The 27,260-nt window shown below is 47.7% G+C and overlaps 4 protein-coding genes and 1 pseudogene across 4 annotated transcripts; 2 read left to right on the top strand and 3 right to left on the bottom strand.

Moving 5' to 3' along the window:
• Positions 1–7,509: 7,509 nt before the first annotated feature.
• Positions 7,510–11,334, bottom strand: LOC120653746. The gene is made up of 5 exons (XM_039931424.1): positions 10,939–11,334; positions 9,093–10,780; positions 8,763–9,010; positions 7,823–8,330; positions 7,510–7,746 (listed from the first exon to the last, which is right to left on the bottom strand). Exons 2-5 carry the CDS (start codon positions 10,776–10,778, stop codon positions 7,510–7,512), a joined length of 2,679 nt encoding a protein of 892 aa, XP_039787358.1. The 5' UTR covers positions 10,779–10,780; positions 10,939–11,334.
• A 228-nt stretch (positions 11,335–11,562) lies between these two features.
• Positions 11,563–16,799, top strand: LOC120657293 (probable pectin methyltransferase QUA2). Its single transcript, XM_039935584.1, has 8 exons — positions 11,563–12,408; positions 12,506–12,635; positions 13,684–13,924; positions 14,226–14,448; positions 14,533–14,696; positions 14,820–15,123; positions 15,487–15,625; positions 16,157–16,799. Exons 1-8 carry the CDS (start codon positions 11,774–11,776, stop codon positions 16,304–16,306), a joined length of 1,986 nt encoding a protein of 661 aa, XP_039791518.1. The 5' UTR covers positions 11,563–11,773; the 3' UTR covers positions 16,307–16,799.
• Positions 16,800–18,596: 1,797 nt separating this feature from the next.
• On the top strand, positions 18,597–20,834 carry LOC120657296 (5'-adenylylsulfate reductase-like 3). Its single transcript, XM_039935587.1, has 4 exons — positions 18,597–18,950; positions 19,535–19,722; positions 19,809–19,933; positions 20,171–20,834. The coding sequence occupies exons 1-4, from the start codon at positions 18,759–18,761 to the stop codon at positions 20,629–20,631; spliced, it is 966 nt and encodes a 321-aa protein (XP_039791521.1). The 5' UTR covers positions 18,597–18,758; the 3' UTR covers positions 20,632–20,834.
• Positions 20,706–26,992, bottom strand: LOC120657295. Its single transcript, XM_039935586.1, has 2 exons — positions 26,039–26,992; positions 20,706–21,361 (listed from the first exon to the last, which is right to left on the bottom strand). The coding sequence occupies exons 1-2, from the start codon at positions 26,838–26,840 to the stop codon at positions 21,012–21,014; spliced, it is 1,152 nt and encodes a 383-aa protein (XP_039791520.1). The 5' UTR covers positions 26,841–26,992; the 3' UTR covers positions 20,706–21,011.
• On the bottom strand, positions 25,379–25,490 carry LOC120657900 (annotated as a pseudogene).
• Positions 26,993–27,260: the final 268 nt, after the last annotated feature.

The raw sequence follows: 27,260 nt of genomic DNA, 5'->3' as shown, positions 1-27,260 counted from the left end.
TTATTCACCAGTTGCTCGATTGACCACAATTCGAGTGTTACTTTCCCTGGCAGCCTCTTATGGTCTTCTCGTTCATCAGATGGACGTTAAGACGGCTTTCCTCAATGGAGAGTTAGAAGAGGAGATCTATATGGATCAGCCGGATGGGTTTGTATCAAAGGGTCAAGAAGGAATGGTTTGTAAGTTGTTAAAATCTTTATATGGTCTCAAGCAAGCGCCTAAGCAGTGGCATGAAAAGTTTGATAGAACTTTGACCTCTGCCGGCTTTGTTGTGAACGAAGCTGACAGATGTGTGTACTATCACTATGGTGGGGCTGAAGGAGTGATTTTGTGCTTGTATGTGGATGACATACTGATCTTTGGCACTAGCCTTAATGTGATTAAGGAAGTCAAAGAGTTTTTATCTCAAAATTTTGAGATGAAGGATCTGGGAGAAGCTGATGTTATCCTTAATATAAAACTGGTAAAAGAGATCAATGGTGGGGTGATTCTTACACAGTCTCACTATGTGGAGAAGGTGTTAAGTCGCTTTGGTTATAGCGACTATAAACCTGTCTCAACACCATATGATGCCAGTTTAATTCTTAGAAAGAACAAAAGGATAATGCGAGATCAGCTGAGATATTCTCAGATCATTGGTTCATTAATGTATTTAGCGAGCGCTACAAGACCTGACATCTCGTTTGCTGTAAGCAAACTGAGCCGGTTTGTTTCAAACCCGGGAGATGATCATTGGAAGGCTCTTGAAAGAGTAATGCGCTATCTGAAGGGGACAATGAACTATGGAATTCACTACACCGGGTACCCAAGGGTACTAGAAGGGTATAGTGATTCAAATTGGATTTCTGATGCTGATGAGATAAAGGCCATAAGTGGATATGTGTTTACACTTGGTGGTGGAGCTGTTTCCTGGAAGTCTTGCAAGCAGACCATCTTAACGAGGTCAACTATGGAAACAGAACTCACAGCATTAGATACCGCCACTGTTGAGGCTGAGTGGCTTCGTGAGCTCCTTATGGACTTGCCGATAGTTGAAAAACCGTTACCGGCAATCCTAATGAACTGTGACAATCAAACGGTAATTGTCAAGGTGAATAGTTCAAATGATAACATGAAGTCATCTAGACATGTGAAAAGGCGGTTGAAATCTGTCAGAAAATTGAGAAACTCCGGAGTTATAGCCCTGGACTATGTTCAGACGGCTAAAAATCTGGCAGATCAGTTTACAAAGGGTCTTTCACGAAATGTGATAGACAATGCATCTATGGAATTGGGCTTGAGACCCACGTGAGTCATTCTATAGTGGAAACATGTCCTATGTGATCGGAGATCCCGTGAATTAGGATGGTGAAACAAACTAAAGTCTGACTGTGAGAAGAGAACCTTTGTGAAAAGGGCTCATTCCGTGTATAAGGTGCATTTCTCTTCTAATCTGTATGGCAGGTTGGTCTATACCTTAATGTGTGCCAGGTGGTTTCTTTTAAACAAATGAGTTGTTTTCTTGAAACAAAGATGTTGTCCTACAGAACATTTGAAAGGAACACACCTATATGAGTTTGACCACTGGTCATGGTCTATGAGAATTGGGTATTCTCTAGAAACTCATGAAGGGCCTGGAGTATGACTTATAAGCTCCAAACCGCGGGGATGCTTTTGCAGCCTAGTACCAGTGTAGGGCTCTGGTCAAATTTGTTTGCACAAAACTGGCAATTCAAGGCATAGTCCATTGCACAGTTGTGAATAAGTGTAGCCTTTGTCCTAGATGGAAGTTCAACTTAACCGTCTCTGTCGAATACTGGTATATCAATGAGGGAATAAGGGTATTTCTAGTGTGGCTTGAATTTCTTGGTGGGGATTGTTGGAGTAATGGGCTTGACCCATTATTTCTAAAGCATTAAAAGAATTTAAAGCCCACTATTAATGCTAGGGAATCAATGCTTAATTCCGTACCGGGAATTGAGGAGGATCTCAACCGACTTAAAAGGTGGACTTCGTGTACACCACTTGTGAAGCCGGTAAGAGGAGGATGGTGAACCACACGCGCGTGCGCTCGCTCGCCTCGCCGGGCCGGGCCGGGCCGGGCCGGGCCGGGCCGGGCCGGGCCGTGGCCGAGACGAGGCGCGGCGCGGCGCGGCCGGCCGGCCGGACGGGCGGTGCGGTGCGCGTGCGCGTGCGCGTGCGCGGCCGGACGTGACGTGCAGGTGCCGGTGCGGTGCGATGGCTATTTTGCCGTTGACAGCAATTAATCGTGCGATTAATCGTGCGATTAATCGTGCGATTAAATCTGTAATTAATGGCCATAACCGCATCACCTAAATGAGATCCTGCACGGGATAGGCGGGTAATCAGGTTTTTGGGTAACGCTTTAGCGTGACTGCTCAAAAATACAAAGGCTTTGCCCGATTGAACGACTACTTCCTGGTGGACGAGCCGAACGACTACGTCGACTACATTCTGGTGGCCGAACGACTACGTCGACTACATCTTGGTGACTGTTCGCGGGACTGCACTGAGAACTTCTTCCTGCACCGATTTAGTTCGACTACTTCGACTGAGGCCAACCGAGTAGATGTCTACTCCAGTTGGTAATAGCGCAGCCAATGCCTCCGGCAACGGCCCCGCTTCAGGGTACTCCCTGAAACTTTGGTTATTTATATTGTTTATGCTTATCTGTGTGATAAGTATAAACATGTTCACATGTTTTATTTTACTCCTTAAAGTCATAGAAATATTGCTAGTTTATATATTTAATTTTGGAATTAAATTGTGCCCGAAATTGCCTAAATTTCTACCAGGATCAGTGTCTGTTCTTCATCGGTGGCGGAAAGAAGAAGAAGAAAAACGCAAGAAGGAAGAAGAAGATTATGCTCGTTCCAGCCTACAGGGATGTTGGTCGCCGTTCTTTGGGCGCTTGTTCTCGGCCTGTTTGCTGAGTGTATGACTGTGTGACTTTCTATTTGATTTTTTTTACACAGGTTTGAAATTGAGATTTGGAGCTGCTCAGTGCGTGAGTACTTTGAGAGTGTTGCGTGTATCTTGATGATGTACTCAACTTTGATATAATACAATTCTTTCTTTGATTAAAAAAAAAGACCAGCGACTAGGTTGCACGCGGGCGGGTGCTAGTGGAATCATTGGGCTGGTGGTGCGATCTTGGCCGCATCCCACACGGATAGATGAAGTGGCCATATACCAACCTGCAGTTTGACATCGACGACCATGTCCAAATCCTAGCTGTTCTGTTTTGTCTCGCCGACGGGTCCCGTCCGGTGCTCGTCCCCGCCCCTCCTTTTCAGATCCGTGACCACTCGTGCCGCCCCCCCCCCCCCCCCACCCCCCAAACCGCGTCCCGATCAGATGCGGCGGAGTGTGGAGATCTGTACCGGCAGTAGCATGCATTGCATGCCCTTGTACTATTGTACATTCTCCACTTCATGGGCAACGCATTTTGTACACGTGGCATGCGTACTCCTCGAGGAGGAAATGGACATTTGATTTGGGCACCATTGATTGCCTATTTTTTTTGAAAAAGAAGAGCAGTTGCCATTGATTGCGTTGAGCTTACCACGGAGGAGGAACAGGCTAGGCACCAAATGTGGGACGAGAGATGTGCATCGTCGGTGGCAGCGACTGTGCAGCCAGCCAGGGAAGCAGTATGCAGAGTTATGGCCGGCTCTACGCCTCTACCAGCGAGCGGATCGAACACTATATGGGTGGAGAGCTGGCAAGTGACAACTCTTGCGACCGACACGAATGGTCCAGCATCGGCCATGGCCTACGCAGCACACCACCATCCGTTGCATCCTTGCATGTCACGCTCTTCCATTCCGATGTGGCATGGAAAAAGAAAGGGAGAGGCCTTACAGACCGAGAGTTCAGATAATAATGGCGGAGATTGGACGCATTCCAATCCAACTACAAGAATTCCCAACAAGTTCTTCAAAAAAAAGGAAAGAAGACGAGTTGTTTCCCAACTAGAAATTTTTATTCTTGAAGAGGTTTCCTGTGGATCCCTGATCCTCATGAAGCGCGGCTAGACGGCGGTCACTGGTCAGTGCCAAATCAGTTCTGATCAGGAACGAACTACCTCACCCTGCTGGGTACAATTCCTTTTTTTAGATTATAGAAAAAAATTCCGGCCTTGATCTTGTGTACAATTCCTATAGCGATGGACGAGCTAAACAGCCGCTTGGCGCAACCAAATGCTCGTGTACTCGCTCATGGCACCACGCGGCGGTGATCACTCGCGAGCTTAGTTTATGGAGGCGGTAACGGGAGTCGGGGGGACAGCGACACCATGGCTTAGCTTTATATTTATGGAAGCATCACTGACCCACTCACGGTCACCGACCCCCCTTTTACAGAAACGCACGACGTCAAATCAAAGCAGCCAACCGAATCCATTAGAGACGGCAGTGGCGGTGAGCCGGCGACTCGCGAGTGCGCGGCGAGCCCATGGCCGGAAAATGGGCGTTGCGGTGTCTCGAAAGAGTTTTCTCTTTTGAAGAAAATCTCGCAGGGGAGTGGGTCGTCTCAGTTCACGATCGGGGTGGATGTGGGGGCAGGAGGTGGGCAGGCTGGCCGTTTCAGCTGGGTGCCCACCACCGGCGGTGGGGGAAGGTTCGGCCCCGGCCGCCCGTGGCCCGTGGGCGTGGGACAAGGGCACGCCGCGGCGTCGTCGGGCTGGCTCGTGTTACCGCGACCCGCGCGGTTCAGGCACAATCACCAAATGCGACCGACCCACCCGGCTTCGGATGCCGCCGCCGCCGCTGATTCTGCCGGCGGCGCACCTTTCCAGCCACGCTGAAGTGGCGGGCTCGTGGCTAGCCATCCCAGGCCCTTCGTGAAAATTTTTGGATTCGAGATGGTACTTTCGTTGTTATTTGGTAATTAATATTTAATCATAAACTAATTAAGTTTAAAAAATTCATCTCTTTGTTTACAGTTAAACTGTGTAATTAATTATTTTTTTACATGTGTTCGAAGATTCGATGTTCGAAGATTCGATGTGATGGAAAATCTTAAAAAATTTTGGAAACTAAACATTGGCATTTGATCAGTATCCCCCGGCTCGCCGGCGCACGGGGAGCCAGCCAGCCACGCGCTTTTTCCCCGTCGCGTGCACGGGGCGGCGGGAGCCTGGAGTTTTTTTTCCCCCGCGAGATCTCTCGGTCCACGATGGTTAAAGTCAGCCGGCAGGATTTCAAGGATGTACCCGCTCGTACTACAGGTACATGAAGAGCATCGGCACTGTCACCGGTTACCCATGATGGATGGGGTCCTGGATTTATTGTATGCCAGGATCTAAGATCTTGATGCCATACTACTATTTTCTGCTCAATTCAAAGGGGCGTTTAGTTCCCAAACAAAAAAATTTTGGGTGTCACGTCAACAGTTTGACCAGATGTTAGAAGGGTTTTTCGGACACTAATTAAAAAACTAATTTCAGAACTCACTTGGAAACCGCGAGACAAATTTTTTGAGGCCTTTGACCGCATCATTAGCACATGTGGGTTACTGTAGAATTTATGGCTAATCATGCACTAATTAGGCTCAAAAGATTCGTCTCGTCGTGTACATCTAAACTGTGTAATTAGTTTTGTTATTTAATTACATTTAGTGCTCCATGCATGTGTCCAAAGAGAAAATCACAAAATTCGAGGTGAAAATTTTTGAGAACTAAACGCGCCCCAATCCAAAATCTGGCCAGTTCACAGCATGCCACTTATGATCGTCGACAGAGCAGCCGCATTGCCTATTCCATTTCCATATGGCCGAGGGCAACACAATGCATGTCACTTGTGGCTAAGCGCATGGCTTCTTTTGATGTAAACTCGCAGCTGATGCCAACCTCGTAGCACTGATACACTAGTAGCACACATGCTGAACCTGAACATTTTTTTTAAAAAAAACCTGCACACCCCGGGATTGCACATGACATGCGGCGACGACAGCGGCTTGGGATCTAATGTCCGGCGTAATTATTAACTAATCACCCGATCAATCACAGTTTTATAATAATCTCTACAGACAGAGTTTTAAAAAACCCATCGCAGGGCTCCACGCCGCCACCACGTTCAGAAGAAAAACAACGCGAGTGTGTGACATTCTGTAGTATCACGAGACCGGCCGAGCCCAACACACACGTCAAACGAAACCGGCACACCTCCAAAAGGCTAAAGTCTATCTGACCTCCTCCAACTCTCATGCTAGTCCGAATTTCCTCCCTAAACCAGAAAACCAGTTTTTTTGGCTCCCGAAACTATGCAAACCGTTTACTTTACATCCTTTCGTGGTTTTGGCAGCGGTTTTAGCTGACGTGGACCATCCGACGTGGAACTTGTCCGCGTGGGATCCTACGTGGACAAGAGAGGCGCCCCTCCCCGACAGAACACGCCCCCCTCCCCGACAGAACACGCCGCCGCCGCCGCCCGCTCTCTGTCGGCCCTCCCTCCTCCTTCTCCCCCCCCCCCCCCCCACGATCTCAAACCCTAGCCTCTCGCTGCCGCTATTGATGTCGTCCTCAAGCTCTAGCGTGACACGTTCCGCATGGTGGGGTGAGCCGGGGCAGCGGAAGTCGCCGATACCTTACAGGAATGGGCCATTTGAGTACTGGCCAGATGTGATGTGCCAATGTGGAAGGAAGGCGGGGCTATGGATCTCGTGGTCAGATGATAACCCCGGGCGTCGGTACATGAGTTGTTCTCGCCGAGGGGTAAGTAAAGTTGAGCATCTCGAATACCTAGAATTCCCCACTACCTTGTTCCTTATTCTTTGTTCTTGGATTGAATCGATTCGTGGCCGAATCACAGGAAGGGGGTTGTCAGTTCTTTGGGTGGTATGAAGCCCCATGCGATGTCTTTGTGCGCGGGCTTCTAGTGGATTTGCGTGATGCTGTGTGGAATTTGAAGCGTGAGAACAAGAATTTGAAGGACGCTCTTGGCGATGGTGGTATGAAGCTGGAGCAAGAGAAGAAGAAAGGTGAAGCACTAAAGATTAGGGTGGCAGAGATGCAAGCAAACGCAGAAGCCGTGGTGATTAGGATGAAGAGGTTTGAGAGGGAGAGATTTTTTCTTTCAGTTGTGTGTGTGGGGCTTCTAATTGCATTGTTTTTTTCATGAAGTAGGATGATGAATGTAATTAGCAGTGTAGGATTCTAATGGAATCTGTTAGTTTTAATGGTTGTAATGGAATCTATTAGTTGCTATCTGGTCTACTGTATCGTTGTAATGGAATCTGTTAGTTTTCTAAGTTGTTTTTCATAATCTGTTAGGTGGAATGAAGTAATCAAGTCATATTCAGGAACCAATATGGATCTTGACAATATGCTATCAGTAATCATAGACACATTTCAGAGATTATGATCATCACAGGATCAATTCGAAGCCAACATTGGAAGACAACATGTTCAATATTACATCTAAGGTTGATAGTTGCTGATAGAAAGTGTTCCATACTACATCTGACACTGATATAAAGGTTCCACAACAATATTACATGAACACACATTCAAAGCTTGGCAGAATCCCATGGAGGGAGGAAAAGAACTGGTGGTGCCTTAGGCTTCCTAGGCTTGGCTTGGCTTTTTGGTGCACTTGCAGAGACCCTGGCAGAAGCTGTCCCTGTGGAGATATTTATGGTGGCACTTGAACTTGCTTGAGGTCTTGGAACATTGGCCACCAGATTAATTGTAGCTGATCCACCAGGTCCAGTAGCCACTGTAGCACTAGCTCTTGTTTTGATGGCCTATGAACATAGTTACAGTTTGTTAGTTATGAAAAGCAGATGAATATACTAATTAGTTGAATAGAGATGGATTCACCTTAGCACTTGTAGATGGATCTGATGGAGCCTTTCTTTTCTTAGTTCCTGCTTTTGGTGGGATCCTTGTTGTACTTGTAGATGTGTAGCTTCCCTGTGTGCTTGGCATAGGTACAATGGCTTGTGGACTAACACCACCTGGGATCCCTAACTGAGTTGCAGGTGCTTGAGCAGCACCAACTGAGTGAGAGGCAGCTGCTTCAGCACCAGCTTCTGAGTGAGATGCACTGCCTTGGGCAAGAACTTGATCAGTACGACTTTGAGAGGGTGCAGCAGATCTCTTCTTACATGTTGATCGGTTGTGACCAGTCTGCTTGCATTTTGAACACCTAATGACCGTGCCCATCTTAGACATTTTTGTGCCCTTTGGACCTTCTGTAGAATCCCTTCTCCTCTCCTTCTTTGGCCTTCCTGGCATCCTAACATAACCAGGAGCCTTAAGGGGGAGCCTATCAGATGCTGGCCATCCATTCATTCCTTCTAATGGATTGAGACAATAGTCATATGTCCTGTTGAAAGCCTCAGTAGAGTAACAACTTGCAATATAATCTTCTAAACTGCTGGTCTTGAAAAAAATGCAGGAAATAGCATGGTGACAGGGTAGGCCAGATAACTGCCAATACCTACATGAGCATTGCTTCCTATCCAGATCAACTGTGAACCTATTGTCATAATAGATCACTTCAAACTTGGATTCACCATTGCAAATTGCATGACACCTTCCTGACAATGTGATATATGTATTACATTTCTTCAGTATCGCAGGACATATCTTTGTCATCCACCTCTCTGCCTTTTTCTTTTGTTCATGAATCCTAACCATCACCTTTCTTCTTATAATTTCTAACATTGTAATGATAGGAAACAGTCTGGCTTCAACTATCCACTTGTTGAATGCCTCACATAAATTATTATCAACAGAGTCACACATTGATCCTAACCTGAACCAAGCCCTACTCCAATGCTCTGGATGTGTATTCATTATAGCTTGAGCACCATCTATTGTATCTCTGGCCAACCTTGCTCGAGCTTTGTTAAACAGCAGCAGACATGGAGCCTTGGCACACCTCCAGAACAATTTCTGCCACTCCTTGACACTGAAGTGCTTTTTCCAATTGGCATAGATGTGTCTAGCACAGTTTCTATGCTCAGCAATAGGAGCCCATCTCCGCACAGCATTGAGTACGCCCTACACCATCAGACAGATAGTGTCACAACAAGCTCATAAATTAACTCATGAGAACAGTAAACAGAAGAAGCCAATGAAATACCTTTTGTTGATCTGATATAAACACCCATCCAGAACCATCACCAACTTGTATGTCTTTAAATAATAGGTCACAAAACCAATCCCATGAATCATTGTTCTCCCTTTCAACCACAGCCCATGCAATAGGGTACATTTGGTTGTTTGCATCTCTCCCTATAGCACATAGCAGCTCTCCTGTTATTGCTCCTTTGAAAAAACAACCATCTAAGCCTACAACCTTTCTGCATCCAGCAATGAAGCCTTTCTTCAATGCATCTAGGCATATGTACATCCTTTGAAAGATGGGCTCTTCAAACTCTGGATCCTTAACCACTATTACTGTACTACCTGGGTTACTCCTAAGGAGCTCGGCTTGGTAGTCATACAACCTGTTGTACTGACCTTTCATAGAGTCCAGTGCCTTCTTCATGACCAAAGCCTTAGCTCTCTTAAGTTTTGAGATGCTAACATTAGCAAACATTTCTTCTTGTACAGTCTCCTTCATACTTACAAAGTTCCAACTTGGATTAGTAATAATGAACTTCTCATATTTTTCTGCTATCCTTCTCCCTGTCACAAGCCTATTATCTCTTCTAGGGGGGCAAGTGTGATAGTCTTCAAATGTCACAATCTGCCAGCTCTCACTCCTAGAATTGTTGGACAAAAGACACACCCATGGACAATGCCTCCAGTCACACTTTGCCCTAACCCTCTTAGGGTCATCCTTAATAAAATTTATTACCTTTCTCTCAGCTAGTCCATATCTAATAATTGCCTTTTTGAATTGTTTCTTACTTCTAAACTTCATACCTAACTGAAACTGTGGCTTCCCATTCTTCTTGTATCTAATGCAGCCATCTTCCTTCCTACATAGCTCTCCATTAGGTCCAATCTCTTCTAAAGAGTCTTCATCATCACTGCTACCTGCATATGGGGTTTCATTTCCTTCATCATATCCTTCAAAGCCAACTGGAAAAGCATGTGCTGCCCCTTCCAGTACCACATCATCCAATGTAGCCCTCTGCCCAGATTTTTGTTTCTTCTTGAATTCTTTATAATTTTTCAATATCTCAGCAGCCTCTTCATCATCTTCTGATGAGCATGTATCTCCAGGCAGGTAATCACTATCAGTGCTAGAATCAGGACATGCAGCCTTTTTCTTTCCTCTCACATCCTCTTTTTTTTCCTTTCCTTTCTTGCTTGGGCTGGTGTAAAACACCTCAAGTGCCAAAAGTTGTTTCTGAATCTCCTCCCTACTGCATGACTTCCTTACCACTATTTGCCTTCTTGGTTCTTCGGCCTCTGTATCTTCTTCATCTGCCACATCCATATCCCCAAGCTCATCCTCATAATTACTTGTTCTACCACTTCCATTATCTGACTCCTGTAAAAACGTTGGACTTTCAACATATATCTCTGCAACCTCTCCTTCAGATGTGACACCTGCCATTTCAATGCACACCTTATCATCAACCAAAGCACGAAGACCACTCTTCAATTCTCGGCCAGGGAATAACCAATGAAGCAATGTGCCTTCTTCAACTGCACAATGGTCTTTTAGGTGACCAATGACTTCTGGCAGGGACACTTTGTCTCGGTCGATATATGACATTTGCTCACTTCCTCCAACATATTGTAAAATCTTGCCATCATTCACAAACTCCCCGTTGAAATGGAATCTAACTGTAAGCATTTCCAGCATGTCCATTTCTACCAAAACACACAAATGCTTCTACAATTAACACATCAACACCATCTATTCAACTAATTGGAATCAAGTAATTTAGGCATAAAGCAACACTTCAATGCATCAGATCCAAGGCAAAAAGGACGACAATAAACTAGTTCTCGGGATCCAAATCACTAACCTGCGAAACGAGCTCCGCAACTTCGTACTCGCCTTCACTTCCGGCAAAGGGACCGTCGCATTGTAGTGGGCAGCGAGAGGCTAGGGTTTGAGATCGTGGGGGGAAGAAGAAGGAGGAGGGAGGGCCGACAGAGAGCGGGCGGCGGCGGCGGCGTGTTCCGTCGGGGAGGGGGGGCTAGGGTATTGCTTCAATCGATTATTTAACGCGCGCCTCTCTTGTCCACGTAGGATCCCACGCGGACAAGTTCCACGTCGGATGGTCCACGTCAGCTAAAACCGCTGCCAAAACCACGAAAGGATGTAAAGTAAACGGTTTGCATAGTTTCGGGAGCCAAAAAAACTGGTTTTCTGGTTTAGGGAGGAAATTCGGACTAGCATGAGAGTTGGAGGAGGTCAGATAGACTTTAGCCCCTCCAAAACCCCACGGGGCCCGCGCGCATTAATTTTCCGTTCCGTCCCCAACCGTGGCCCAGATGGTCCCGGCCCACCTGTCATCCAGCTGACCCAGCACCGTAATGCGAAGACACTTGCTAGTGTGGTAGTGTTCCCTGTCCCGTTCCGTCCTCTCCGCGCTCTGCTCTTCCCGTTCCGTCCTGGGACGCGTGGGTAGGAAGAGAGATTCCGGAGCGAAACGCCCAAGGAGTCACTCGATTTCTACCTGGTTTGGCGCTGCGGGCGTGAGGAGGCAGCAGCGCAGTGGAGCAGCAGCGGCAGCGCGAAGGGGAGGACACTGCCGGGTTGCTTCGCTGCTGCGGTCCCAGTACGTGGCGGTCCGCGTGTCGCGGCGCTCCATGCGGCTCTGGTGCGGCCCGTGAGATCCGTCCGCAGCAGCAGGCATGTCGCGGGCGCTGTACCGCGGGGTGTCGGGGATCGGCGGCAAGCCGGCCGCGGCGGCGGAGGAGGGGGCGTACTACGACCCCAAGGAGCCCGGCGAGAACGGCATTGGCGGCGCCTTCGGGCGGGGCGGCGCGCGGAAGCGGCACCTCGCTGCCGCGGCCGCCGCGGTGAGGATCGGGGTCCTGGTCCTGGCGGCGGCGGCGCTCGTGGGGTCCGTCGCGTGGGCGGGGTCGCTCTACGCGGGGCGCGGCGCGGCGGCGCGCGCGGCCGCGGCCGCCGCGCACCGGGGGTACCGCCGGCTGCAGGAGCAGCTGGTCACGGACCTGCTCGACATCGGCGAGCTCGCGGGCGTCGGCGTCCGCGCCAAGGAGGCGGAGGCGTGCCCGCCCGAGTACGAGAACTACGTGCCCTGCTACTACGACGTCACGGACGCCGTCGACGTCTCGGATCTGGGCGGCGGCGTCGTCATAAGCTACGAGCGCCAGTGCACGCGCGACGGCAGGGTCACCTGTCTCGTCGCGCCGCCGCGGAGCTACCGGATGCCCGTGCGGTGGCCCAGCGGCAAGGGCTTCATCTGGAAGGACAACGTGCGGATTAGCGGGCAGGAGTTCTCTTCTGGGAGCCTGTTCAAGAGGTGTGTGAACAAAACTTGCTCCGTCGATAAAATTCGAGGTGGTGAGTTTGGTCTACTTGTTGTCGATTCGGTTTCGGTGGTTGCTCATTGATAACAGGATGATGGTGGAGGAGGACCAGATCTCCTTCCCATCGGACGCGCACATGGCTGATGGCGTGGAGGATTATGCACATCAAATTGCCGAGATGATTGGGCTGCGGAATGAGTTCAATTTCAATGAGGCTGGGGTGAGTTGTTGCCATTTATTCAGTTTAACCCTATGCTGTCAATTACTTATTTGACTTTCATGTATAGTGAATGCATACCCAGAACTAGCTGAAGTTAAAGTAGGCATTCATGTCAATGAGGTGTCATTATTTGGTATAAAATCTATTTCTTAAAAGAGTAATCCACTCTTACTAGTGCTCTTTGTCAACATCCTATGAACTTTCTGGCTTCTAGCAAGATTGACACAGAGTAGAGATTGTTTGTTAGTCAGTCTGTTAGTCGTTTGTTTGGATAAGAGAATAGTTCCACTTTGTTAGGAGTTTGCTGAATGGTCTCTGCTTATAAACAGCAGAGTAGAGATTGTTTAGGGTTAAGCAAGGATTAATCTAGCCACTTGATCGGGTTGTTCAGAGCCTCCGCAAGGAGGGTGAGCATGCCATCTACCTTGCCTCTGTTGCCTTCTATCCCAGGATTCAGGACACCAGTACTTTATAGTGGTTGCTTAGATCATGTGATTTCTGTTGAGCAGTTGTGGCTTGATACTTGGTTAGGCAATGTTTTTAAGAGTTGTAGTGCAATTTCAAGCACATCATGATCATACAGTTTTTTTGGGGGAAACTTGTTTTATTTGTTTAGATAACAGTATTTTGTTGGCAAGCTGCTGCCCTGTCTTATTTTTCAGTTTCAGATGATCCTTTTTATATCGTTATCTCTTATTCAGCAGCACTTGTCCATTGTCGTCTTTCCACTTGATGGTACTTTACAAATCTTGCATGTTGAGTGCGCTGGCTCGAAAGTACCAGTCTATTTCTACTTAATTTGACTTTGGAAACCACACATGCCCAATATGCTGTAAAGTATATATCAGGGTTTCCTGTACTGTACTGTACTGTACTGCGAAAGCATGTTGGTAGGATCTTAGGATCTTCATTCTCCACTATAATCCATTATGCGAAACATAGTTGGACATACCTTGTTCATTCTATGCTCTGATTGCTACAGTAAGGCGTGGAGTAAAAACCTTCATCACATTCTTTCTGATTGTGTTTCTTGACATGCCATTTTCAGGTTAGGACAGTCCTTGACATAGAATGTGGATTTGGTACCTTTGGGGCACATCTTTTTGAGAGAGATCTCTTGACCATGTGCATTGCAAACTATGAAGCATCAGGCAGCCAAGTGCAAATTACACTAGAGAGAGGCATTCCTGCAATGATCGGTTCATTTGCAACAAAGCAGCTTCCGTATCCCTATCTTTCCTTTGATATGGTCCATTGTGCGAAATGCAACATTGAATGGGACAAAAATGGTATGTGTTAGTCTTCTTCTTTCATGTGTCTTGGCTCTCATTGACTAAATGCTGTTCAGCAATATCTTATATTAGCACTTGCACATGTAAAGTCTGTATAACTTTCTAGCTGAATACTAAATATTCAAGGGCATGCAGTTGTGGGTTACTCTCAGTTGACTTGTAACCCTTGGCACTGCAAACTTGCATATATAGAATTTCTGTAAAGACATGTTAATGGTACTTTAGGATGGCGATAAAGTAGTATCTCTTTCAGTCTTAATAAATAAGTAAACATTTTTTTTACCCTGTAATTTTGCAGATGGCATTTTCTTGGTTGAAGTGAACAGGCTTTTGAGGCCTGATGGATATTTTGTATGGACATCGAATTTGAATACTCATAGGGCCTTGCGTGACAAAGAAAATCAAAAGAAATGGACGGCCATCCGTGACTTCGCTGAGGGCCTTTGTTGGGAGATGCTGTCTCAACAAGATGAGACAATTGTATGGAAAAAGACAAATAAAAGGGATTGTTACACTTCAAGGTACTCTACTGCGTACCAAGACCTACAGAATTTATAATATATAAATGCTTTGTCAAGTGATGAACTTACAGTGTTGTTTTGCAGGAAATCTGGGCCTGAGCTTTGTGGCCATGATCCAGAATCACCATACTACCAGCCACTAAACCCCTGCATATCAGGCACGAGAAGTCAGCGCTGGATCCCCATTGAACATCGAACGACATGGCCATCTCAGGCTAGACAGAACTCAACAGAACTTGACATACATGGTAGGTATTTGACTACATAATGCCAATGGGAAAATCAAGTGAACAAATGAATAAAGTTATAAGTATTTGTCTTAATGTTCAAATGTTTCTCTGCCTTTCATTAAGAACCTTCAAATTTATCAGGTGTGCATTCAGATGTATTTGCTGATGATACTTCAAGCTGGGACTCCATGGTGCGAAACTACTGGTCGTTGCTGTCTCCACTTATATTTTCAGATCATCCAAAGAGACCTGGTGATGAGGACCCACAGCCACCATTTAACATGCTAAGGAATGTGTTAGATATGAATGCTCACTTTGGTGGATTTAATTCTGCTTTACTGAAGGCTGGAAAGTCTGCATGGGTGATGAATGTTGTTCCTACGAATGCCCCAAACTATCTACCGCTAATATTTGACCGCGGGTTTATTGGGGTTCAACATGACTGGTAAGTAATAGTTCATGGTCGTTTCTTTGTCTTGAGTTCATTTCCCCCCTTTTTTGTTTCAAGTGCATGCTCTGCTAATTCTTAATCTTGAACTGCCTTTTTTCTTGATAAAGATTTCCAAACAACACTTCATATGTGGATGCATACAGTCATAACTCTGAAATGTTAATAGATGCAAATTTTAGGCTTAGGAAATTTGTTGCTTTAAGAGGAATCATAGCATCCTCTATTTCACATAATTTTGTTGGAGTACATGGAGATTGATGCATAGTTGCATACGTGAAATGTCAATTTCACAGACAACTTTGGTATTTGGATCTTCGGATCAACCTTCAGTTGATGGATGGCTAAACATTTGTTCAGGTGTGAAGCATTTCCAACATACCCAAGAACATATGATATGGTGCACGCTGATGGCTTACTATCACTTGATAAGAGCCACAAGCATAGATGTTCCACTCTTGACATATTCTTGGAAGTTGATCGAATCCTACGACCAGAGGTAAGCAATATTTGGCTAATTACGCTGATATGGGAATCGCTTATTCAATTAAGAATCATGTCTGTTATTCACATCTATAGGATATTCGATGCATGTGTAACATATGACATAACATTGCCCAATATGGGCTTGTTGATGGTTCTAAATGGCGAAAAGGTCTATATGTTGCTGTTCTATTTGCTGTTGTTTCTTAATTGGGGTTTAGTTTCTTGAAAACTTTAGTCCTTATCAGACCATATACTTTGGTAGGCAATTATTCTGATGATGGTCTATCGGTAACATAGACTCTAGTACTGAAGAGGTTTGACATTAGATTTTAAAATTGGAAAGAAAAATACACTTTGCTATACTTAAGTTTATTTACTGTACAACTATAAAGCACAGTTGCTGTTACCCATGATGAAGGCATTCAGCACAATTATTAGATTAGTCTTGCACTTGAATACTTCCACACATGTGGAGCACTATGCATCAAAGATTATTTTTACATGTGTTGCCCAAAATTTTTATACTGGTTTGATGTTGATGCAGGGCTGGGTCATAATTCGTGACACCGCCCCTCTTATTGAAGCTGCAAGATCTGTTGTTACTCAACTCAGATGGGATGCCCGAATTTTAGATCTTGACATAGCTAGTGATGAAAAGTTACTGGTCTGTCAGAAGCCCTTTCTCAGAAAATAAGGAGCATAGTAGACACTGACACAAGATATGAACTTATTCTTTCCCCCTACACACTGTTACAATTATTGTCTGAGCACAACTGAGTACAAGTTTGGGTCAAAACACGGGAAGCATGATTCTGCTAACTTGTCATGCATCGCCATGGAACTGCAAGGTTCCATTAGATTGATCGGGCAAGTGCTGCGGCAGAGAACAGGCTTGGTGGCTAAGCTTTCCAGGCCAAAGTTTTATTGCCAGGATACAGAGAGGAAGCCATCAAAATTATTTGAGTAGTGAAATACATATCCATTAAAGGGATGATGCTGCGGTGTACATAATCGCGGCCAATGTGCCATATAGGTATAATTCATTTCCCCCTTGTTACATTTTCTTTTTGTAACTGTATCCATTTATTTTTGTATCTTGTATGTAAATTGGTTGGTCTATATACTGGTCATCCCAGACTACAGCCCAGTGAAATCAATATAATTATTTGGAGATGAATGATAAGCAACTGCAAACTGTAAATGTTCCAGTATGTTTCCGCAATTTCGGTAGTTCAGATTTTTTTGTGCATCGTCAGGAACATCTTCCGTTATTCAAGAAGAGTACATGTACATGGTTACCTGTAAGAAGAATGTATCGATATTTACTCATTGTGGTAGTTTACTAGGCATTTTTTTTAATGCCTGTTTGGCGTTAGCTGGAGCCAGGAGCTACTGCGGTGAGTTGGTATTGGCGTATTGCTATGTGGTTTCAGGGCCCCGTGCTTTTGGGCAGGATGGAGCGTCCAGCTGGTCGAAGTTGTTATCCTTCCACTTTTTTCTTTTCTGTTTTGCTTGCTTGTAAATTGTACTACTCCTATGTCAACTCTACTAATACTCTGGGGCAGCATAAATTCAGTAAAAAAACGGCAACAGCAGGTCAGAGGCTTAGAGATAAGGTTTTGCAAAAAAAAAAAACATCACAACGACTTAAAATGCAATTTTTTTTTCAGTTGGCTCTTGGCTGTGGTTGAAACTGGCGATTTGACAAAGACCTTCCTTTCTAGTGTAGTCCCTGCAATTCACGCTTGATCGCGAATCATAATTCCATCAGTCGCTAGCTGCAATATGGACAATCTTACGAGCAATTGTAACGACAGGGACATGTCATCTGCGCCCAAGAATTGATTGCTCCACTCATTCCTCTTCCCATGGCTCGCTTCGGTAGTTCGATTCCATCGGCCCGCACGTTCCAAGTGCAACGAACTATTTCCCTCTAATCGACTAATCCTACACCAGAATTGTCTCTGAGGCTGCGTTTAGTTCATGAAATTTTTTGGATTTTGTTATTGTAGTACTTTTGTTGTTATTTGATAATTATTGTTTAATTATGGACTAATTAGACTTAAAAGATTCGTCTCGTTATTTTCAGTTGAACTGTGTAGTTAGTTATTTTTTCACTACATTTAATGCTCCATACATGTGTCCGAAGATTCGATGTGACAGATACTGTAGGAAAATTTTTGGAGGCCTGATTGTTGCCAACTTGCCAAGACCGGCCATTTGCCCACTTCGTTGCTATACTCCACGGATAACTGATCTGGACACTATCATAAAAGCATTCGCTGTGTTGACTTGGCTTGTCAGCCAACCAGCAATCAGTACTGTTCTCTCATACTAAATCAACACCATCAATCAGCTACCAGCCAGTCAACAGTACTGTTCTCTCATAACAAATCAGCAACAGCCATCAGCCACAGCCAAACAAACACATCAATAACTGTCCTAGCAATCAATCTCGGGCCAAGTGCGGTTCTTTTTTACCTCGTTAGACACGGGCACCAGATGCAAAGTTTCCCCGCAGAATTGCCACAAAACGAGCAGCAATCCGGACAGATTCTCTCTTCTTTTTTTTTGGAAGAAATCGAACAGATTCTCCCGTGCCCAATTTATCCGTGACCCAAAAGCAAATCAGATTCTCCGCGAGGCCGCAACGGACACTCTGCCTAGTACGGCCCCACGCATCTAATGCCACGTGGGTCCACGGCCGACCAACGAAATGGTCCACATGTCATACACCCGTACGTAGCCATCATGTTGATGTACCGTCACTCTCGGACACCTACTGCAGGCGGGGCCCACGCCGCCCAGTCCATCATCGCGGTTCCGGATCCCGCACGTCATGCGCGACGACGACCGGCGCGCCCCGAGGGTCCAGAGTCCAGACTGGCTGGTTAGCTGCCCTGCGCCGCCCGATCCTGATCGGACGGCCCGGTCGCGCCCGAACCCGATAAAGCGACCCCCCAACAACGCACGCCTCACACAGCGAACCCACCCCCGCACCCACCGCCGCACCCGCCGTGGCCGCCGCGGCAGCGCCCCTCCCGGCGGTGAGCGCAGCCCACTGTGCACGCCGCGGCCGCCGCCGCGCTCGGGGCGCCCAGATCTAGGGCTGGTAGAGGCGTGCTCGCCCCCCCCGCGGCAGCTCCATGGCGCCGCGACAGCCGTGGTGGACGGCGCTGCTCTTACCCTTCCTCCTCGCCGGCGTCGGGCCCTCCACCGCCGCCTCGATTCCTACCGATGCGTGCCGGGTCCCTACTATCGTGGAATCCGTTCTCGGGACTCCCGAGATGTGCTCGGCGCTGGATCGCCTTTTCGGCCACCCGGTCGGCGTCATCGAGGTAAGCTATATGCAACTCTGTGAAAAATAGCAAAAAAAAAAGTATACGAATTTGTCATTCCACTACCTTGTCCCATATAATTGTCTTGCGCCATGGTCTCATGGAGTTGAAATTAGCAAATGATTCGTGACGCATTGGGTGCGTGGGTGTGTGTGTGGGGTGGGGGGGGGGGGGGGGGGTCATCTCCAGGGTTCATATAATAACTATAATATCTGCTTCTGTTCATTGGTTTCAACTTTTAGTACCTAATGCCGGACAGTTGCATAGAAATGATGCTATTGCTTTTTTTTTTGACCCGAGGCTCCCCCCATTTCCAATAACAAGAACGGAAATACAAAGTTGTTCCAGTGATACAGACGGATAGAGAGCTATCAAAGGAACAGGTTCAGCCAAACGTAGACTACCTACCTGATTTAAGCAAGATAGTCCAGGCTACGAGCACAAACCCCAGGGTTCCCAGGGAGAAAACAAGGGAAAGAACTAGTCCCTGTAGTTTTTTAACTTTATCTCCCCCTTAATACAAGGATTTCCCTTCTGTTTGTAGTTATCACAATGGAATCTGACTGTTAATTTTAACCTTGTAGGGAGATGAGGTCACATTGGCAAAGGCAGTTAATCTTCTTCACATGAACAAGGATGACTATATTGCTGTCCTTTTTTATGCATCATGGTGCCCATTCTCACAAGAATGCAAGCCAAATTTTGAGGCATTAGCTTCCTTATTCCCAACTATTCGGCATTTTGCATTTGAGGAATCTGCAATTAGGCCAAGGTATGTCCTCACATAGAGTAAAAAGTTTTATTTCTTAGTATAATACATCTGTTTGGTGGAATAGTAATATATAGCTGAAACTGCAGCATAATATCGAGATATGGAATTCATGGTTTTCCAACACTGTTTCTCTTGAATTCGACCATGAGAGTGCGGTATCATGGACCAAGGACTGTAAAATCACTTGCTGCTTTCTACACTGATGTCTCAGGTGTGCTATTTACTCCTTGTTAATTCTTGTCTCCTTTCTTATTGGGATGACTTTATTTGCATTCTTGTCATAATTCATCTTTGTTGCTTTGCACATTGAGAAACTGATCTATGTAGGATTATGAGCTTTGGCTTTTTCCAGCTCAGTTGTGGTCTCTTTGTTCCAGAAACTTTTAACATTGTCGTTGGTGCTTCCTGTGCTTAAATCATTTACAATTGGCAAGTTTATGTGATGAAGGTATCAATGCTTCGGTGAAGTCAACTGCAGGGGAGGCCATAGTACATTCATTAGATGATATTGAGCATAAAAAGGATGCTGAACAGGAAAATTGCCCATTCTGGTGGGCGCGTTCGCCAGAGAAAATACTTCAGCAGGATACTTACCTGGCATTGGCAACCACATTTGTAATCTTGAGGTTGCTGTATCTTCTTTTCCCGAAGATAGATTCCTTTGCCAGATGGGCATGGAGGAGGCATAATCTCTTTGCAAACTTGACGAGTGCACATGAATATTTCCTCACCTACCTTGAGCAAGCAAGACAGAAATTCCATAGGCTATACCCTTCAAGTTCAAAGCGGGGGAATTTGCAAGAGGGGGCAATGAACGCCACCGCTTGGGCCTCAAAGTCATTAGCATCTGTATCGATTGGAGAACCAAGCGCCATCGGAAGGACAAACTCTACAAGTGAGCTAAGATGAACTGTAACTTCTTTTTGTCCGCAGGGATATATGTACAGTACAGTAGAGTGATCAGGATATGAACACCAAGAATCTGTTGTAACGGCTGTATGACTCATTGTAACATCCTCCATAGAATAATCACATTCACCGTTTCAGCCTTTGTTTTTCATTGTTGTTACAGCCCAATTCTTTGGAGGAATAAAGTCTGGTGTGTTGCGCAATACCTTGTGTTCTGATAAGTGCATGCATGACCTCTGCATTCAAAGTTGTATTACACAAATCCATAATGTGATTAAAGTTAAATGTCTATGAACTTTTTCCCATTTTGCAATACTGCATACGCACACAAGCGCTTCTACGGAGTTACTGTACATGATTTCCATCCCGCAGTTGACGCACTACGCGAGCAGCTTGCGCGACTCGGCGTACCAGCGCGTGTAGCAGCTCTCGAGGTTGGGCCAGTCGGTGTCGGGGCAGGCGGCGAAGTGGTGCAGCCAGAGCGAGAGGACCTCCTCCCGCTGCTCCCAGGTGAGCTTGTCGATCAGGTCCTCCAGCACGGTCACCATCTCCGCTCGCTCCCGGCCGGTCAGCACCGGCGCGTCTGTGCCGGTGCTGCCGCGACACAGCAGCGGCAGCCACGACCGCAGCATCGCCATCCGCTGCTCGGCGACCGCGCTCCCGCCGCTCCTGTCCTTCCCGGCCGCACTCTGTTCGAACTCCCTCGAGTTGGCGTGCTTGAACAAAAACACTGCACATGAACCAATCAAACTGCTCTTTCATCTAACTTGAAGGGCAAGAAAATATATTGACAGCAGAACTGCGAACAAGGTCGAATTTGAGAACTTATTAAGGATGGAGGTGCACATTTGTTAGCGTGCCCCCACAAGATGAGGTAAAACACTAAGTAAAAGGATATGCTTATGCATGTTGCGGATACAATGCATTTATACATGCTAAAAAAAACATTAAAGATAGCACGCACAGATGCAAGGTGCTGCAAAATACACCTTTATTAACATGCAAATCCACAAGCTTCGAGAAATCGGTCGACAACCCCTGGATTATCATCATCGCGGCTAACATCGACCACCCCTGGATTATCATTGGGGATTTCAACTTGACTAGAAAACCCACCGACAAGAACTCCTCCTTCAACTCCACCGAGGCCAATCTCTTTAACGACACCATTAATTTGCTTGGCCTCATTGAAATTCCTCTTCTTGACAGATCATACACTTGGAGCAACAAGCGTGAGCACCCAACCCTGGTCCACCTTGATTGGTGCTTCGTGAATGTGCACTGGGAAAATTCCTTCCCTAACACCTCTCTTGCCTCACTGACCCGTTTTACCTCTGATCATGTACCCCTTTTCGCCACTGCCACGTCCATGATTCCTAAGAGCAAGTGCTTTCGCTTTGAAAACGCTTGGGTTTTTCATCCTACCTTCAAGGCGAGCATCACTACTGTCCTCTCTGGCTCCTACTCTGGTTCCTCGGAAAAACGCCTCATTCAACAGCTCAAGCACTGTCGCCGAGCTTGCCGGTTATGGTCGCGTCGCATCCTCCCTATTGTCCAACGAGAAATCGACACTAAGTTACTCATCGATGCTCTCGATCTTCTTGAGGAATGCCGCTCTCTGTCCGAGGAAGAGAACTCTCTCCGACTTTTGGCAATTCAGGGTCTCCAAACGATCAACTCTGAAAAACTGTCCTTCTGGAGACAGCGCTTTAACCTTCGCATTTCGGCTGACTGGGATGAAAATTCTCGGTTCTTTCATGCTGCTGCATCTGGGAGGCGCAGGAAAAACTCTATTCCGTGTCTCGAACATAATGGGAATCTGTTCTTTTCTCATGATGCTAAAAGCGACATCCTCAGGAGCTTCTATACCTCCTTGCTCGGTTCTTCTCCTCACACCTCTTGGCGTTTCTCCCTGTCAGAATTGTATCCGCATCTTGACGTTGCCGGGCTTGATCTTTCTGCACCATTCACGATGGACGAGATCACGGCTGCTCTTTTCAGCATGGACATGCATTCTAGCCCCGGCCCTGATGGCTTTGGTCCCTCTTTCTACAAAACTTTCTGGTCCACTATCAAACAGGCCATCTTTGATCTTTTTGCTGACTTCCACTCGGGCTCCCTCCACCTTGACGGGCTCAACCGGGCACATCTGATCCTTCTGCCCAAAAAAGAGGGAGTCCGGTCTGCTGAATCTTTTAGACCAATCTCTCTCCAGAATTGCCCCATGAAACTCTTCTTAAAGGTCATGGTTAACCGTCTGAAACCTGCCATCCCATCCATTGTCGACCCGGATCAAACTGGATTTGTGCATGGCCGCAGCATTGCTGAAAACTTCATTTATGCCGCCGATCTGCTTAGTTGTTGCCACAGAAGAAAGGTCCCCACTGCTGTCCTAAAGCTTGATTTTAGGAAAGCTTTCGATTCTGTGTGCTGGGATAGCTTAGATGCCATTCTTGAGGCCCGTGGGTTCGATCACTGGTGGCGCAGTTGGGTTTCGCGCATTCTGTCGACTGGGAAAACTGCCATCATGCTCAACGGGGTTCCTGGACGCTGGATCAATTGCCGGCGAGAGACAGGGCGATCCCCTTTCCCCCTACCTCTTCATCATCGTGGCTGATCTCCTCCAACGACTGATCCGTCGTGCTTCTGTTCTTGGCGTTCTGGTTCACCCGATTGACCCCACCCTCCCTTGCCCCGTTCTCCAGTACGCGGACGACACTCTGATCCTCACACGCGGGGATGTCGACTCCATACAGGCTCTCAAACTCATCTTGGATGACTTCTCCCTTGCCACCGGCCTAGAAATTAACTTCCATAAATCCACGTTTGTTCCTATGAACGTTCCTGTGCATATCGCTGCTGCTATGGCCGCTGCCTTGGGCTGCTCTACCGCGACCTTCCCCCAGACCTATCTTGGTCTTCCACTCTCCACACAAGCTCAGGGTTTCGGACTTCCAACCCCTGATCACATCCTTTGACAAGTATCTCGCCGGCTTGAAAGCTCGACTCCTTAGTAGTGGGGGTCGCCTAGTCCTGGTGAACGCGGTTCTTAGCAGCCTGCCGGTTTACTTCATGTCCTCTACTTTGGTCCCCAAGACTGTTTGTGAGATTCTGGATGCTCGTCGCCGCGCCTTCTTATGGACAGGTGAGGAAAAGTGCCATGGTTCAAAGTGTCTCCTGGCATGGGAACGGGTTTGTCAGAGCAAGGACCACGGTGGTCTCGGGATCAAGAACTTGATTGATCACAATCATTGCCTCCTCATGAAAATAGTGCATAAACTCCACGATCCCACTCCCTTGCCATGGAAGAACTGGTTCTTCTCCCACTCATCCTTGTCTGACACTGCTGGGCCGGACTCCTCCTACATTTCCAAGCTCTTAGCTGCCGAACTTCCTCGGTACAGAGCCCTCACCACTGTCTGTCTTGGAGATGGCCGGTTGACTTCCTTTTGGCACGACAAATGGCTCTTGAATACCTCTCTCGCTGAGATCTTTCCAAGCCTCTTCTCCCACTCCACCTGCAACAATCTGACGGTTTTCGACGCCCTCCATCTCCCACTTGATCGCTTCCTGCAAAACAGGCTTACGCTGGCCGCTTCTGAAGACAAGCTTGTCCTGCTCAACTGTCTCCAGTTCTGCTCCCTCAGGGATGTTCATGACACCCGATCCCTGACAGTGCTGCCTCATCAACCTTTCAGTTCCAGTATGGTGTACCGAGCGACACACTGGGCGGATCCGTCTGACCCTGATGCTTCCCGTTACTGGAACACCAAACTCCCCTCCAAAATCCGCTTCTTTGGTTGGCTCCTCCATCATGGGCGTCTGAACACTCGAGCTAATTTCCTCCATCGGAACATTTGCAAGCTGGAGGAGTCCAACTGTGAAAGCTGTCCCGGCGTACTCGAAACCGACGGGCACATTTTCATCTCCTGCCCCCGCGCCCAGGCGCTCTGGAGCTTGTTGGGTGTCTCTGTGTGTTTGGGTATGTAGAGAACTCCATGGTCCATTGGATGTGATATTCAGTTACCGCGCTCTATGCATATGGATGTTATGCTCCTTTTAATGTGGCAACTATGGAAAGCACGCAATGCTCTCATCTTCGAAAAAATGGACTCCTCTCCTACTGATGTTTTACGAAGAACGGTAAAGGACTTAGATTTCTGGCGGTGCCGTTATAGGAAACAAAGCTTGGAATTTGATGGGTGGCATCACTTCCTCCTGTCTTGTTTGTAAACTCTCTCTACCTCACACTCCTGTTGTGAACTCTGTAATCTCCACCTGGTATGTCAGGTTCTTGAAAATGTATCTGTACGTTTTGTGCTCGAGCAATGAAATGAAGTAGGTGGGGTCTCCCCCCCGATATTGTTCGAAAAAAAGTTGATCGACAAGGGTCAAAATATATACTTGCACACTTAGTGAAAAGATCTACTGTTGAATGCAAAAAGGGAAAAGAATGAAAGAAAACCAGGGCATGTTTAGAAATTAACAGGCGCCCAGAGCCCTAGAGGGCCTTATTATGATTGTAGAATTGTAGATAAGTTTCTGAACCCAATATGTAAGTTCCCTAGGTTGGAAGTTGCAACTGCAAGGAAAGAGCAAAGAATAGACATAAATGTAAAGCCGCATGGTCCTCGTAATAACAAACGGAAAGATGGAAAGGGGACAAAAAGAAGCTTCAGGGGCATATTTGCAAGGGACCAAAAGGGGACAAAAAGAAGCTCCATGGGCATATTTGCAAGGGACAAAAAAAAAATTGGACTATTTCTCGATTTGTGCGTGTCATCCTTGCGCAGGGGCCATGCTAATCTTCTCTGTATCGTTCCAATTTTATCAGATGTCCCCGAAGAGCTATAAGGGACAAAAAAAAAACTTTGCTACGCTCAGGTTTATAAGCTAGTGTTTGCTTTGTTAAGCGGACGAGGCGGCACTAATGTTACTGCACGCCGGCAGGAGTCAGGTTCAAACGCAGAGCGCTGGGCTGAGACCTGTACGTGGGCTGGACTCCAAGGCCCAAGTTTGGCTAAGCGGCGACTTCCAAGATTCTTTCTCCCGCGATCTGTAGCGAAATTACTAGCTCTCAATTCTCATCGTAAATATGCTAGTGACAGCCCCATCCTAAGTCTACTCAGTTCACACACATCCTCCCCACGTTTCAAGCTGTCGCGACCAGGGAATCGTCATCTCCTCCTCGCCGTCGGCGTTCGTCCGCCACACCACGCCACCGCATTTTCTCCCGTCAAATTTCGGCACAGGCGCCGTTGAAACCGTCACGTACGAATTCACGAACGAAGCACTAACACATGATCACGCTACGTTCTATGCAGTCTTCGCATGTTTTGGATCAGAGAAAATTTCTCAGCGGTGGCGTCTAAAAACCGCAAAAGATGACGAAGAGTTTTGGACGTACCGGCAAGCCGGAGCAGCGAGACCTGGAGCGCCGGCTCGGCGACGAGCGCGCGGCTCCCGAGCCTCGCGGCGTCGCCGAACTGCGCCACGGCCTCGCGCGCCGCGCCGCACTCGGCCATCTTCTGCCCGAGCCACAGCAGCTCGGCGGCCAGCTTCTCGGCCGCGGGCCCGCCGAACCCCTCGTCCAGCGACGACGACGCGGTCGGCCTCCACCACCGCATCCCTGCCCGGACCGCGCGCACGGACAGCTCCATGCCGGGCCACTCCCCTCCCGCGGCGAGCTCCAGCTGCCGCAGCGTGCGCGCGAACGCGTCGGAGAGCGCGGCCCGGTTCACGGCGCCGACCCGCGCGCCCCCCGCGCGCACGTTGTCGTCGAGCAGCCGCTCCGCGAGGCCACGCACCAGCTCGTACTTGCGGGAGGCCACGGGGAGCCTCGACGCCACGGAGAGCACGTGCGCGAGCGCGCGGCCCACGCAGGAGTCCCCCGCCGGGGACCCCGGGTCCATTCGCGGCAGCGTGGGCGCGAGGGCCGGCGGCTGCGGCGGCGGCGCGGGCGCGAGCGCGGAGAGTAACATGAAGAAGAGGGAGATGAAGGCCTGCGTGGCGAGCAGCAGGAGCCGGCGGAGCACGGTGAGTGCGCGCGCCGCCGCGACGATGAGCGGCAGGAGCAGGAACGTGGAGCCCTGCTGCTGCTGCGCCGACGAAGACAGCGGCGGCGAGAAGGCCGAGAAGAAGCTCGAGGCGAGCGAGGCCAGCGGGTCCATCGGCGTCCGGAGATGCCGCATGGGCTGCTGCGTCTCCATGGTTGCCGGTGCAGGGAGAAGAGCAAGTCCGTGGAGGAAATGGAGAGAACAGAGAAGCAGATGTGCAAGGCTCCCAAATGGTGCGGGGACGCAAGAAACGTGCGCGCGCGGGGGACAGAGGCGACAAACTGGCGGTCCGTGTCGGCGACGTGGTCCTTGTACCGTCGGTCCAGTAGCGGGCGTTATGTTTGCTGTAAGAGAGACGGCGAAATTGACTGCGAGCTCCTAGCCCAGTTAGGTTTGCAGCGTGCTAGTAAATAATGATAGTTTAACTGCTAATTACGGTGTTAAATAAAACTAACATCAGAACCCCCGCGCTAGTGACCCTGAAGAATCTAATGAGATTTTTGACCGCGTGATTAGAGGATGGTTAATGTAGCATCACTATAGCAAAACATCGATTGATTACCGTCATTAGAT

The sequence above is a fragment of the Panicum virgatum genome, chromosome 1N (assembly GCF_016808335.1).
Source record: "Panicum virgatum strain AP13 chromosome 1N, P.virgatum_v5, whole genome shotgun sequence".
Taxonomy (NCBI): domain Eukaryota; kingdom Viridiplantae; phylum Streptophyta; class Magnoliopsida; order Poales; family Poaceae; genus Panicum; species Panicum virgatum.
This window is presented reverse-complemented; position numbering and strand designations above follow the sequence as displayed.